Consider the following 14,104-nt stretch of genomic DNA (forward strand, 5'->3'; position numbering starts at 1 on the left):
CCCCTGCACCCGCATGGGAGACCCGGAGGAAGCTCCTGGCTCCGGCTTCAGATTGGCTTAGCTCTGGCCACTGCAGTCATGTGGGGAGTGAACCAGCAGATGTAAGATCTCTGTCTGCCTCTCTTCTCTCTGTGTAACTCTGACTTTCAAATAAATAAATAAATCTTAAAAAAAGTCATCACTTCTATTCAATATGGTACTAGAACACATATGTCTTTATGTTAGGGCCTGGCCTGTGGGTTTTAGAATTCCAGTCTCAGGGCATTCAATGTGTCAGTCATTTGCTGGAGGACAGCCCACTTGCCACCATTTAACTTCCTTAAAAAAGGGACAGGTGTTGTGGCACAGCTGGTAAAGCTGGTCTTGCCAGCTGGCTGTTGCAACCATGTGGGGAGTGAACCGGTGGATGGAAGATCTCTTTCTGTCTCTCCCCTCTCTCTCTGATCTCTGCATGGGTCTCTCAACCCCAACGTGAAGATTTCCTTACAGTCAACCACCAGAGGAGTGCCACAGTGAAGGGACAGCTGCCCGCGCGCCACTGTGGCCCCTGTCAGTGGTTGGCCAAGTCCTCGTGAAGGCCAAGAGGATGCAAGGGTCTGGGGTCTACTCCAGTTCCAAAAACAAAGAAAAAAGGCCATTGTAGCAACCCAGGCAGACAGGAAGCAGAGAAGATAGAAATGCAGGTATTCCGTGCCTGTTCGGAGATGGATAATACCTCGTGTAGGTTTGGGGTGGGGGGAGGGGGAAGGCACCAAGATCGATCTTGCTTTCTGGTGTAGGCAACTCAACAGGAGGCGGGGTCACGGGAGCTATTAGGAAATCTGTATTTCCACCAAGAATGTTTGTTTGTATCCGTGGAGCCTAAGAGGGAACCTGGGCTGGGCCTCGCTGCTTCACCGCCTGGGTTCGCATCTACCATCGTGCAATCACATTACAAGGTCTCGAATCCATTGAACTATGAGCTCAGAAAGCCAGCGCAGTGTCGTCTCCGCGACTCCGGACTTTGCCCAGCTAATGGCTCCGTCCCTGCCCCACCTACAGGAGATTTCCGGGCGTCTCGGCACCAGCCTCTGCCTGAAGGGCTCCGCCCTGGCCGCGCAGCAACCGTTTCCTCACGGTACAGTAGGACAAGAGTGATTGACGCGTCTGTTCTCCAATCACCGTGCCGAGTGGACACGCAAGTAACCAATTAGAAGAGAACAGAGGCGGGTGCAGAGGCATTGGATAGGGGTGACCAGGAAGCGAGAGCGGAGACTGGGAAGAAGGAGGAATCGCGTCCTGACGGTGGTGGAAAGGTGACCGGGTGCCTGGGTTTTCTGATTTCCTCCTTCCCTATTATTGGGTCAGGGGCCCCTTCGCGGCTGGGAACTAGGATCCCCATTTGCCCTTTCTTTTGGAGGAAGGGGGTGTGTCCACTTATTTAAGGTTTGACGATCTTGAACTCTCATCTCGCTTGCCTCAGGGTCTGTTCCTCTCTTCGCTGGGGTCCTCAGGGGCGGTGAAGTTGGGGGTGGTTAGAAATCTCCAGAAGGGAGGTGAGTGGTGAGGGTCCGAGCCTCGCGGGCTCGGTCGTCCTTGGAGGAGTTAGACGCGTGCAGCTGCGGTCACACGTAGTGGACAGGGAGGGCCCCGTGGTCACAGAACCGGGAATAGAGTGAGTATTGGGGGCGAGGGAGGGCGTGGCAAGAGACGTTTCTGAAGTGGAGGGCCTGGTGGTGCCCTAAGTGGGAGAGACAGCTGCGGGACTGGAGCGGTTAGGGTTTGAGCTTTTTGGCTTCTTGCTTTCTCCTCAGGCTGCGGGCAACATCCGAACATGTGGAATCCCAACCCCGGTAGGTGCTTGGGGGTTATCTTCTCCCACCCGTCACCGCCTTTCAGATGGGCCCCACGACAGGAAGTTTCCGCTTTCCCCAGCCCAGCCTTTCCAGCTGCCCGCAAACGCTAAGTCCTTGGACCACAGCGGACCGCACGCTTGCTCATCCCCCTCCCCGCCCCAACCTTTCCCGGAGGTTTCCCTTTCTCTCTCCAACTCAGGCTTCTCCCCCCTCCCCTGCTTTCTCTGTCCTTGTATTTTTTTTCCCCCATTTCCCTTTAAGCTGTAGGTGAGAAAACCAGTCCCTTTCATTGCGTCGTGCTTTGCTATCAGATGCTCTGAGCAGTTCTAATCTTTGCGTATTTTCTGGTTCTTCCACCAGGGCATCCAGGGTCAAGTCCATATCCCCCCAACCCTGCCTGTCCACCACAGGTCAATCCAGCTTTTCCTCCTCCTCCGGGCCCCCTTCCCTGTCCTCCTGGGCCCCAACATGGGAATCCAGCTTTCCCTCCATGTGGGCCCCACCATCCTGTGCCCAACCCAGGATATCCAGGATGCCACCCCCCAGGCCCCCACCCCTCTCCATGCCCACCCCCTGGCCCTTGCATGCCTCCTGTGAATCCCTTGGCGCCTGGCATGGTAGGACCAGGAGTGGTGATGGATAAGAAGATGCACAAGAAAATGAAGAAAGCGCACAAGAAGATGCACAAGCATCACAAGCATCATGGCAAAGTGAGTGCCCGTGGGGGGGCCCGCCCGTCGGGTTGCGGCGTCCCAGGACTGGGAGAGAGGGATTCGGTCGGTGGGTAGCGAGGTGTGTTCATCTGGTGAATGGTTCTTCCTGTCTGTCAAATATTCCTACCGGGAAGAATCAAAAATCTTGAAAAGAAATATGAGGGGACTTCATGAAGTTCATGGGAAAGTGGAATTCAAAGTGCAGTTTGGCGCAAAACTCGCTGAACTCCATGCATGTCGCCCCAGAATGCATATTTTCCCTGAACCTTTGGAAGGACCTTCGTATTAGGGGCCTCCCACCTGGAAGGGGCCCAGCTGAGCAGTGGTGTGGGTGTCAGAATCACAAGCTTGTCTGTCTGCCCTAAGCTCTCCAAAAACTTTCACCTCCTTACCCTTGTCTGCGTGTTGGAGGAAGTTGGACACACCCAGTGAGGCTGTGGGCATGTCAATTAATAGGCTCAGTGTTTAGGCAAAGTCTTGTATAATAATTAACAGAATAATCTGGCCCTAGTTCCCTGAGTTCCTTTCTCTCTTTCAGTGTTCTCAGGGTGTGTTAATTACAAGGGCCTTTCTCCTGCTACCACACAGCAGGGAAGCTGACAGCTAGAGCAGTGGGTGACTCAGCCTCAAGCAACCCAAGGGACTAAGGGCGGCTTCCTGCCCCAAGTGTGAGTGTCTCCCTTGTAGGGGAGTGCTCACAATCAGGCTAAGAGCAGTTCCGAGGACAGCTGCGGAGGGATTAAAGCCAGCCTGGATTTTGAGAAGGACTTGGTTCACATTTTGCTGCCCAGTGTCTGTTTGCTTTGTAGATCTGGGCTCTCATGCTAGACTGAATTTTTGGTAGTTGGGAGTATGCATGTATGCATGCGTGAATAGAATGCCCCCCCCAACCTTTCCCCACCTCCTCCAGGTACACACAGCAGCTGCTGTTTCTACTCTCTTCTTGGATTGTTGTTTAAGCCAGGTGCAGGTGTCGTCAGCTTCTTACCCGGAAGCAAGCAGGACTTGGGTTGAGGGGCGGGGCCCGGAAGAATGGCCCGTGGAAGGTTCTGTGATCTGATGGTCTCCTTTCCCCTTTCCCCTGCAGCACTCCTCCTCCTCCTCCTCTTCCAGCAGTGACTCTGACTGAACACAGGGCCCGGACCCTCCCCTCCAGTCTCACCAGCTGTACTCTCCCATCAAGCTTCAGATGCCCTTGGCCCCCACCCCAGCCCACCTCCACCCGAGCCTCACTCACCCGAGCTGTTCAGCCCTGACTGGCTAGGCCCAGTGGGAAGAGGATTGCCGTGGGCTAGCAAAGGCCGTCTTATTGCCGCTTGGATAGATCTTATAGCTTGAGAGTTTAGCAGGGGAACTGTTTTCTGAAGATAATGAAGACTAAGATCTGAAAAATGTGATTTTTTTTCCTTCTTTTGTAATACTTCTGACTGGGGGGTGGTATCTGTGGAAATGTTAATTTTAAAGAAAAAAAATCTGTGCCTTTGTTGTGATGGTGGCACACTTGGGTGTGCCTATAGCAGGTCTGCTCCCCAGCAGGCCTTTCATTGATTGTACCGACTGCAAGGCTGCTGGGAAGTGCAGTCTATTTGGTTGATGAGCTCTGAGTACTATTTTGGAATGTAATCTCACATCCTCAGCCAAAGATGCTATCTCTGGGCCTCTAGTTTCCCGTCTCTCAGTCCAAATAAAGCCATTTCTCCTGGTCTCTGTTCACCTGTGCCATACCTTGGCTGGGCCCAGCACATTCGACTCCTGTTCCTACCCTTCTGCAAACCCTTGGAGAGGCAGAGAGAACTCAAGTCTGCCAATTCATTCCCCAAATGCCTGCAGTGACCTAGGCTGGGCCAGGCCAAAGCTGGGAGCCAGGAACTCTTAACAGGTCTCCCAAGTGGGTAGCAGAGATGCATCCACTTGAGCCATCACCTGCTCCTTCCACAGTACACATTAGCAGGAAGCGGCAATGGGAGCCGACCTGACACTGGAACGGAAGTACTCTGAGATGGAAACAGGCATCTGAAGCGGTGGCTTAACTTGCTAGGCCAAAGTACCTGCCAGCTCACACCAGGTGCATCATTTTATAGTACTGAACTATATCATCGAAGAGGACATCGTACTACCATTTCTCTTAAGTGGAAAGGACCCGCAGAATTGGTTAGGTTTAGTGGAATGACTCTTTATTGTCTACCTTTGAATGAATAGATATAGACCTGGTTCACTCTCCAAATGGCCACAATAGCCAGGGCTGGGCCAGGCTGAAGCCAGGAGCCAGGAGCTTCTTCCAGGTTTCCCTCAAGGGTGCAGGGGCCCAAGCACTTGGGCCATCCTGCACTGATTTCTCAGGTGCATTGGCAGAGAGCTGGATTGGAAGAGGAGTAGCCAGGACTTGAACTGGTGCCACAGGGTAACGGCCAGCACTGCAGATGGCAGTTAACTTGCTATGCCACAGCCCTGGACCCACTCCCCCTTCTTTTTTTTTTTTTTAATTTAAAAGATTTATTTATTTATTTATTTGGAAGTCAGAGTTACAAAGAGAGAGAAGGAGATGCAGAGAGAGAGGTCTTCCATCCACTGGTTCACTCCTCAATTGGCTGCAACGGCTGGAGCAGCACTGATCCAAAGCCAGGAGTTCCCTGCAGGTGTCCCACGCCGGGGCAGGGATCCAAGCACTTGGGCCATCTTCTGCTGCTTTCCCAGACCATAGCAGAGAGCTGGGTCAGAAGTGGAGCAGCCGGGACTCAAACCGGTGCCCATATGAGATGCCAGCACTGTAGGTGGCGGCTTTACCTGCTTGGTCACAGCACTGGCCCCAGACCCATCCCCCTTTTTTTCCCTTCAAGAGTTACTTATTGAGAGCTGGTGCTGTGGCATAGCAGGTAAAGCCACTGCCTGCAGTGCTGGCATCCCATATGGGCGCTGGTTCAAGTCCTGGCTGCTCCACTTCCGATCCAGCTCTCTGCTATGGCCTGGGAAAGTAGTGGAAGATGGCCCAAGTGCTTGGGCCCCTGCACCCATGTGGGAGACCTGTAGGAATCTCCTGGCTTCGGATCGGCGCAGCTCTGGCCGTTGCAGCCATTTGGGGATGAACCAGCAGATAGAAGACCTCTCTCTCCCTCTCTCTCTCTCTCTCTCTCTCTGCCTCTCTGTAACTCTGCCTTTCAAATAAATATATCTTTAAAGCCGGCGCCGCGGCTCACTAGGCTAATCCTCCGCCTTGCGGCGCCGGCACACCGGGTTCTAGTCCCGGTCGGGGCGCCGGATTCTGTCCCGGTTGCCCCTCTTCCAGGCCAGCTCTCTGCTGTGGCCAGGGAGTGCAGTGGAGGATGGCCCAGGTGCTTGGGCCCTGCACCCCATGGGAGACCAGGAAAAGCACCTGGATCCTGGCTCCAGCCATGGGATCAGCGCGGTGCGCCGGCCGCAGCGCGCCGGCCGCGGCGGCCATTGGAGGGTGAACCAACGGCAAAGGAAGACCTTTCTCTCTGTCTCTCTCTCTCACTGTCCACTCTGCCTGTCAAAAAAATAAATAAATAAATAAAAAATAAATATATTTAAAAAAAATTTTTTTTAATTATTTATATGAAAGGCAGAGCATGGGGGCTAGGGGAGAGAGAAATCTTCTATTTGCTCATTCACTCCCCTAATGGCCACAGCATCCCGGGCTGGGCCAGGCTAAAGAAAGGAACGAGGAACACCATTTGGGTCTCCCACATGGATGGCAGGGGCCCAGAGACTTGGACCATCATCTGCTGGTTTCCCAGGAACACTTGCCAGAAGCTGGATTAGATTCAGAGCACCTGGGACTCAAACCAGCACTCTGCCAATATCACAGGTGGGTTTTGTATCGGTTATAGAGGTTCTCAGCCCATCAGCTGTGAGACGGTAATTTGGGGTTTTGACCCAAATCTATTTAATAAGATTCTTTAAGTATGTGAACCTACAAATTAATGTTTTAAAGGAACTGGGGCCGGCGCCGTGGCTCAATAGGCTAATCCTCTGCCTTGCAGCGCCAGCACTCTGGGTTCTAGTCCCGGTTGCCTCTCTTCCAGGCCAGCTCTCTGCTGTGGCCCGGGAGTGCAGTGGAGGATGGCCCAAGTGCTTGGGCCCTGTACCCCATGGGAGACCAGGATAAGTACCTGGCTCCTGCCATCGAATCAGTGCGGTGCGCTGGCCGCAGAGTGCCGGCCGCGGCAGCCATTGGAGGGTGAACCAATGGCAAAAGGAAGACCTTTCTCTGTCTCTCTCACTGTCCACTCTGCCTGTCAAAAATAAATAAATAAATAAAAATAAAAAAATTAAAGGAACTGGGTAGGGGCTGGCACTGTTGCATAGCGGGTACAGCTACCACCTGTGGCACTAGCATCCCTTATAGGCGCCAGTTCAAGTCCTGGCTGCTCCGCTTCTGATCCAGCTCCCTGCTAATGGCCTGGGAAAAGCAGTGGAAGATGGCCCAAGTGCTTGGGCCCCTGCACCCATGTGGGAGACCTGGAAGGAGCTCCTGGCTCCTGGCTTTGGACCGGCTAAACAACTGTTAAGGCCACTGGTGGAGGGAACCAGCAGATGGAAAATTTCTCTTTCTCTCCCTCTTTGTAACTTTGCCTTTCCAACAAATATAGATCCCAAAACACACACACACACACACACACACAAACTGGGTGATTCTACTGTACAGGTAAAATTGACGGCCACTGGGTTACTTTATGCCATGCACATTGTGTTCTTAAAGATCTGTTGAGTGCAGGAAGGAGACATCTAAGAGAATTAATAAATATGGATGCTATAAAATACTGGGAGATACAGACAGAAATAATTCTCACTGGGAAAGGAGGGAGGAGTCAAAGATGACCTTAAAGGAAAAGTTACATCTGAACTATCTCTTAGTCCTTGTGTGTGGAAAGTGTAACTAGGAAAGATAACAGAGGGGCAGGCCTTTGGTGCCATGGTTATGGATTGCCTGGGTTTGAGTTTCTATTCCACTTTGGTTTTTTGTTTTTTTTTTAATCTTTGAATTTTCCTTGTTTAAATTTTCTTTTAAGATTTATTTATTTAGTTGAAAGTCAGCATTACATAGAGAGAGGGAGAGAGCAAGAGAGAGGGAGAAAGAGAGAGAAAGAGAGAGATCAATCTGGTTCACTCCCAGATAGCTGCAATCACCAGGGCTGGGTCAGGCCAAAACCAGGGGCCAGGAACTTTTTCCAGGTGTCACACAAGGGTGCAGGGGCCCAAGCACTTGAGCCATCTTCCTCTGCTTTTCCCAGGCTGTTAGCAGGGAGCTGGATCAGAAGTGGAGCAGCCGGGACACGAACTGACACCCATGTGGGATGCCAGCATTGCAGGCAGCAGCTTTATCCACTACGTCACAGTGCCAGCCTCCTCTGCTCCACTTTGGATCCAGCTTCCTGCGAATGAACACCTTGGGGAGGCCTCAGGTGATAGGAAAAGTAGTTGGGTCCCTGCCACTTACATGGGGGATCTGAGTGGATCTTCTGGCTTCAGCCTGGTTCAGCCCCAGCTATTGCAGGTGTTTGGGGAGTGAGCCAGCAGATTGAAGATCTATTTCTCTTTCTCTCTTTATTGTTCTGCTTTTCCAATAAACAAAAACAAATACATTAAAATATATATATGACACAATGGATTTACCAAAGAGAAGGTGAGAAATCATGTGCTTAGAAAAAAATGTTCACAGCACGTCTGGGAATCACGTGTACCTGTGTTTTGGGTGCTGAAGCTATAAGATGAGTAAGATAGAACCTGCCCTTCATGACCTGCAAAATGTAACAGAGCAGACGGATATGTAACCAGGATGAAAACACCGTCAAAGGACAACCAGAGGGACATGGATCATGCCACGGGAGAACAGAGGAAGGAATGACAGTGTCCCTGGGAAGTGAGTTCGGTCTGGGCCTGGGCTCAGGATGAGCAGGCGTCCTATGAGCTGCTGTTACTGAGCGTGTGTTCTGCACCAGCCACTGTTTATAGCTGATGTGATCTCCAGAGCCACTCTGTGAGGTCGGCACTGCTGTTCCCACTTTGTAGATGAGAAAAGACTAGAAGTGTTGAGTAGGGAGATGACGCCTCTGGGGTCACAGCGGGGGTCCCAGGCAGTCCGGCTCCTGAGTCTGTGCTTAAGGGACTGGGGTCCTGAGGGGGTTCCAGGCAGAAGCAGCAGCTTCACAAAGGCACAGAGCTGTCAAAAGCTGCAGAATCAGAGTTCAGGAGCTCTGAGAGTGGGAAATGAGGCACGGGGTGGAACGCACGGGGCTTGGGCCTCGTGGGAGGGGCTTGAGTGTTTTCTGTTGGCCATTCTGCTTCCGTGACTCATCCCTGGAGAGAAATGACTGAGGTCTTACTATTTTATAGCCAGGTTCTAAGTTATTAGAAAATCCAAAGCCAAGGCACATTTTTCCAGTGTCCTGGATTTGGGGGCTATTATATATATGTGTATATATATATATATATATGTATTTTTTTTTTCTTTCTAGTCACTTTATCTTTTCCATTCTCAGCTCCTCCTTTTAGAGGAGGATCTGGCCATGGTGGGATTGGGAGGTGGTGAGAAAAAGATGTTGACAGACGAACCAGAAATAAAAGTCGATGACAAGTAGGTAGAGGTGGAAAACACACATTGAAAAACAGAAATCAGGGAGAAATTCGCTTATCCCTTTTCTACCCAGTCCCAACGGCAGAGCCTCTCCTCTTCGTGCCATTTCTAAGCCACACACAGAGCACCTCTTGTTTGGGTTGTTATTTTGTTGTTGTTTCTCAACTTCTTAAAAGCTAAAAGCAATACTGTGTAAAAATTGCAACTTTTTTTTTTTTTTTTTTTTTTTTTTTTTTTTTTTTTTTTACAGGATGTTCAGTACAAAGTAAGTTTTCCTCTCAGCTCAGATTCTCCAGGGGGTCCACAACTATCAGATTCTTTCCTATACTTCCAGAGCTATTCTTTTTCTTTCTTTCTTTTTTTTTTTTTTTAAGATTTATTTATTTATTTGAAAGTTAGAGTTACACACAGAAGGAGAGGCAGAGAGAGAGGGAGAGAGGTCTTCCACCCGCTGGCTCACTCCCCAGTTGGCTGCAACGGCCGGAGCTGCGCTGATTCGAAGCCAGGAGCCAGGAGCCTCCTCTGGGTCTCCCACGCGGGTGCAGGGACCCAAGGACTTGGGTCATCCTCCACCGCTTCCCCAGGCCACAGCAGAGAGCTGGATTGGAAGTGGAGCAGCCGGGTCTCGAACCAGCGCCCACATGGGATGCCAGCACTGCAGGAGGCGGCTTTACCCGCCATACCACAGTGCTGGCCCCTCCAGAGCTATTCTGTGCAAAATCAAGTTCCCCCTGTTTATTTCTACCTCTCCCCCCTCCCTGATACCAGATACAAGCATATTTTTTAAGCACTCTTTGGACTTAACGTTTCCTTACTTAGTCATCTATCTTGGATTTGGTTCTGTGTGTTATATGTGTGTGTGTGCCGTATGATGGACATTTTGGTCAACACCAGACTGCGTATATGTTGGTAGTCTCACAAGGTTGCATTCCTAGTGGCATCACAGCTGTCTCAGCTTGTGGAAGTGCACTCTGTGAAGGTTGCACTACGATGAAATCCCCTAGAAATGCATTTCTCAGGACACATCGTCATAAAGCAATTCATGATTCTGTGTACGTGTTTCAAGATTTATTTCAAAGAGAGAGATGTTGCACTCATCCACGGGTTCACCCCTGCAACAGCCAGGGCTGGGCCAGGCCAAAACCAGGAGTCAGAAACTTCATCTGGGTCTCCCACATGGGTGGCAGGGGCCCAAGCACTTGGGCCATTGTCCACTACTTTCCCAGGCATATTAGCAGGGAGCTGGATTGGGTGTAGAGAAACCATGATTCCAACAGGTGCTTTAATATGGGATGCCAGCGTTGTAGGTGGCAGCTTAGCCAGTTGAACTGGCTTCCTGTGTGTGTATTTACAAATCATATAAAATTTTTTAAATATTTATTTTATTTATTTGAAAAGCAGAGTTATGGGGTAGGGGGTAGAGAGAGAGAGAGAGAAATCCTCTATCTGCTGGTTCACTCTCCACATGGCACAACATCTAGAGCTGGACCATTCCAAAGCCAGGAGCCAGGAGCTCCTTTTAGGTCTCCCACGTCGGCCTCCTCCCACTGCTTTCCCAGGTGCATTAGCATGGGGCTGGATCAGAAGGGGAGCAGCCAGGACTCAAACTGGAGTCCATGTGAGATGCCGGTGGCGCTGCAGGTAGCAACTTAACCTGCTATACCACAGTGTCAGCCCTACAATTCTTTTAACAGTAAATTTAGGGGTCAGCTCTGTGGCATAGCGGTTAAAGCTGCTGCCTGCAGTGCCGACATCCCATATGGGCACTGGTTCAAGACCTGGCTGCTCCACTTCATATCCAGCTCTCTGCTATGGCCTGGGAAAGCAGTGGAAGATGGCCCAAGTCCTTGGGCTCCTGCACCTGCATGGGAGACCTAGAAGAAGCTCCTGTCTCTTGGCTTTGGATTGGTCCGGCTCTGGCCTTTGCAGCCGTTTGGGGAGTGAACCAGCTGATGGAAGACCTCTCTCTCTCTTTGCCTCTGCCTCTCTGTAATGCTGCCTTTCAAATAATTTTTTTTTAAAGACAGTAAATTTATTCAACCAATTTTATTGCTGGAATTTCGGATTGTTTTCAGTATTGGTACAAACTTCAGTACCGCAGAGAACATTTTGGCATATATATCTTTGCCAGAGTTTGATGAATCAGTCGTCCATGGCTATATCTGGCTCCGAGACTTTTTTTTTTTTGGGGGGGGGGGCGGCCTACTGTCTTTACTAAGTTTCAGGCACTTTCAATGAAGATTCAGATTTCAAGAAGAAACTCCAGCAAAAGATGGCTCATATTCCTGGAGGCAGAAATTCTGGGTCGTGGTCGTGGTCCCTCCTTGTAAATGGGTTTTGTACTCTAGATTTCCCATAGTCCTTTCAACAGTGATAGTCTTTTTGTTGGCCAGCTTCTTCCAATCACATTCCTTGCTTGGCTCCTGAGCGTGTTGGGTTTCCATCCTCTGCCTTGCGTATCAGTATACATCGCCAAAGATGGTACTCCTCAAGTGTTTTTTATTTTCTGCCTTCACCATCTTGCGTCTGTTAACAGTATCTGGGACTGTGATACACTCTTCTTACTGCAAACAAATTACAGGGGTGGGCCCTTGGCCTGATGGTTGGGAGGCCTGCATCCCATACTGGGATGCCTTTGGGTTTGATACCCAGGCTGGCTCCTGACTGTGGCTTCCTGCTAATATAGGAGGTGGCTGCTGATGGCTGCTATGTGTCACCACGTGGGAGACCTGGATTGGCTTCCCAATCCCTTGCTTTGGCTGGGTCCAGTCCCAGATATGGTGGGCATTTGGCCTGTGAGTCAGTAGATGGGAGTGCGCTCTGTCTACCAAAAAATATATAAATAAATAATTTAGGAGGCAGGTGTTTGGTTTAGTGGTTAGGAAGCCAGTGAAGATACCTACATCCCGCACTGGAGTACCTGGTTTGAAGTTTTGGCTCGACTCCTGATTCTAGCCCCCTGCTAATGTGGCCCTGGCAGGCAGCAGATAGTGGTGCCTGGATTGCATCTGTGGCTCTCTCTAAGCTTCAGCCTGGCCCAGTCCTGAGTGTTGAGAGCATTCAAGGAGTGAAGCAGCAGATGGGAGCGCTCTCTCTCTCTCTGTAATAAAAAATTTTTTAGAAACAAATATAGCAAGATTTCCATTTAAATGAGAATGGGAAAGGATAGGAAACCCAAGAGAGCTAAAATTACAAGTTGAGGAGTAGATGTTTGGCCTAGTGGTTTAGTTGCTTGTATCCAGAGGTAGACACTGTGGCATAGCGGGTAAAGCCACCGCCTGCAGTGCCAGCATCCCATATGGGCACTGGTTCGAGACCTGGCTGCTCCACTTCATATCCAGCTCTCTGCTATGGCCTGGGACAGTAGTAGAAGATGGCCCAAGTCCTTGGGGCCCTGCACCTGCATAGGAGACCTGGAAGAAGCTTCTGGCTCCTGACTTCAGATCAGGCCAGCTCCGACCATTGTGGCCATCTGGGGAGTGAACCAGCAAATGGAAGATTCTCTCTCTCTCCCTCTCTCCCTCTCTGCCTCTCCTTCTCTCTGTGTAACTCTGACTTTCAAATAAATAAATATATATATATATATTTTTAAAAAGACACCTGTAGGCCGGTGCCGTGGCTCACCAGGCTAATCCTCTGCCTTGCGGCGCTGGCACACCCAGTTCTAGTCCCGGTCGGGACACCGGATTCTTTCCCGGTTGCCCCTCTTCCAGGCCAGCTCTCTGCTGTGGCCCAGGAAGGCAGTGGAGGATGGCCCAAGTGCTTGGGCCCTGCACCCCATGGGAGACCAGGATAAGTACCTGGCTCCTGCCATCGGATCAGTGCCGTACGCCGGCCGCAGCACGCCAGCCGCGGAGGCCACTGGAGGGTGAACCAACGGCAAAGGAAGACCTTTCTCTCTGTCTCTCTCTCTCACTGTCCACTCTGCCTGTCAAAAAAAAAAAAAAAAAAAAAAAAAAAAAAAAGACACCTGTATCCCATATGGGAGGTCCTCAGTTCATGTCCTGGTTCTGACTCCTGATTTCAGCTTCCCACAAATGAAGACCCTAGGAGGCAGCAGGTGGTGGCTTAAATGCTTGGATCCCTGCCACCCATGTGGGAGACCTGGATTGAGTTCCTGATTCAAGGTTTTGGCCTGGCCCAGCCTTGGCTGTTGTAGGCATTTTGAGAGCAAACCAGTATATGAGATTGCTCTGTGTTTCTCTAATAAATAGAAACTAGAAATGTTTTTATAAGATCATGAGCTGCTATTGTAGCTTCAAGGACTGAGTGAGGGGATGAGTGTTTGTTTAATTTGTTGCTTTGTTGCAATCATCTCCCTTCCTGAAGTTGCTGTGTGGCCCTAGGGAACTTTACATTCTCTCTCTGTGTCTTTTAAAAAGATTGATTTATCTATTTGAAAGGCAGAGCGACAGAGAGGGAGAGACAGAGAAATCTCCCATCCACTTTTTATTCCCAAAATGACCACAACAGCTGGGGCTGGTCTAGGGTGAAGCCAGGAGCTCAGAACTCCATTCGTGTTTCCCATGTGGCTGCAGGAGCCCAAGCACCCAGGCCATTTCTCACTGTTTTCTCAGGCACATTAACAGGGAGCTGGATTGGAAGTGAAGCCGCCGGGACTCAAACGGTCACCCCATGCTGGCATCACAAGCAGCGGCTTACCCTGCTGTGCCACACTGCCGGCCCCAAGTGCACTCTCTTGACTTCTGAGAAAACTTTGACTCATAAAACTATCAAGTATTCCTATTAAATATATGTCAGCTTTTATTTAAAAAAAAAAAAAAAAGATTCATTTATTTGAAAGGCAGAGTTACAGAGAGAGAGGGAGAGGCAGAGAGAGCCAGAACTTCCATTTGCTGGTTCATGCCCCAAATAGCTGCAACAGCTGGCGCTCGGCAAGGCCGAAGCCAGGAGCTTCCTCCAGGTCTCCCACGTGGGTGCAGGGGCCCAAGCACTCCAGC

General features: G+C 50.5%; 1 protein-coding gene across 2 annotated transcripts; it reads left to right on the forward strand.

Annotated features, from left to right (window-relative positions):
• Nucleotides 1-1,249: 1,249 nt before the first annotated feature.
• PRR13 (proline rich 13) lies at nucleotides 1,250-4,251 on the forward strand. 2 transcript variants are annotated; one of them, XM_089308418.1, is made up of 4 exons: nucleotides 1,250-1,654; nucleotides 1,794-1,832; nucleotides 2,196-2,545; nucleotides 3,636-4,251. In XM_089308418.1, exons 2-4 carry the CDS (start codon nucleotides 1,814-1,816, stop codon nucleotides 3,675-3,677), a joined length of 411 nt encoding a protein of 136 aa, XP_089164544.1. In that variant the 5' UTR covers nucleotides 1,250-1,654; nucleotides 1,794-1,813; the 3' UTR covers nucleotides 3,678-4,251. The 2 variants fall into 2 exon arrangements, with proteins under 2 accessions (XP_089164544.1, XP_089164543.1); XM_089308417.1 differs by having other exon boundaries at nucleotides 1,250-1,295.
• The last annotated feature ends 9,853 nt before the right edge of the window (nucleotides 4,252-14,104 follow it).

Source organism: Oryctolagus cuniculus, chromosome 11, assembly GCF_051225735.1.
Source record: "Oryctolagus cuniculus isolate XC-2025 breed Fujian yellow rabbit chromosome 11, ASM5122573v1, whole genome shotgun sequence".
Classification (NCBI taxonomy): domain Eukaryota; kingdom Metazoa; phylum Chordata; class Mammalia; order Lagomorpha; family Leporidae; genus Oryctolagus; species Oryctolagus cuniculus.

Excerpts from the sequence above, each read along its gene's own strand:
- PRR13 (XM_089308418.1), top strand. Across the intron at positions 2,546-3,635 it reads ATCACAAGCATCATGGCAAA|CACTCCTCCTCCTCCTCCTC; the intron begins GTGAGTGCCCGT and ends TTTCCCCTGCAG.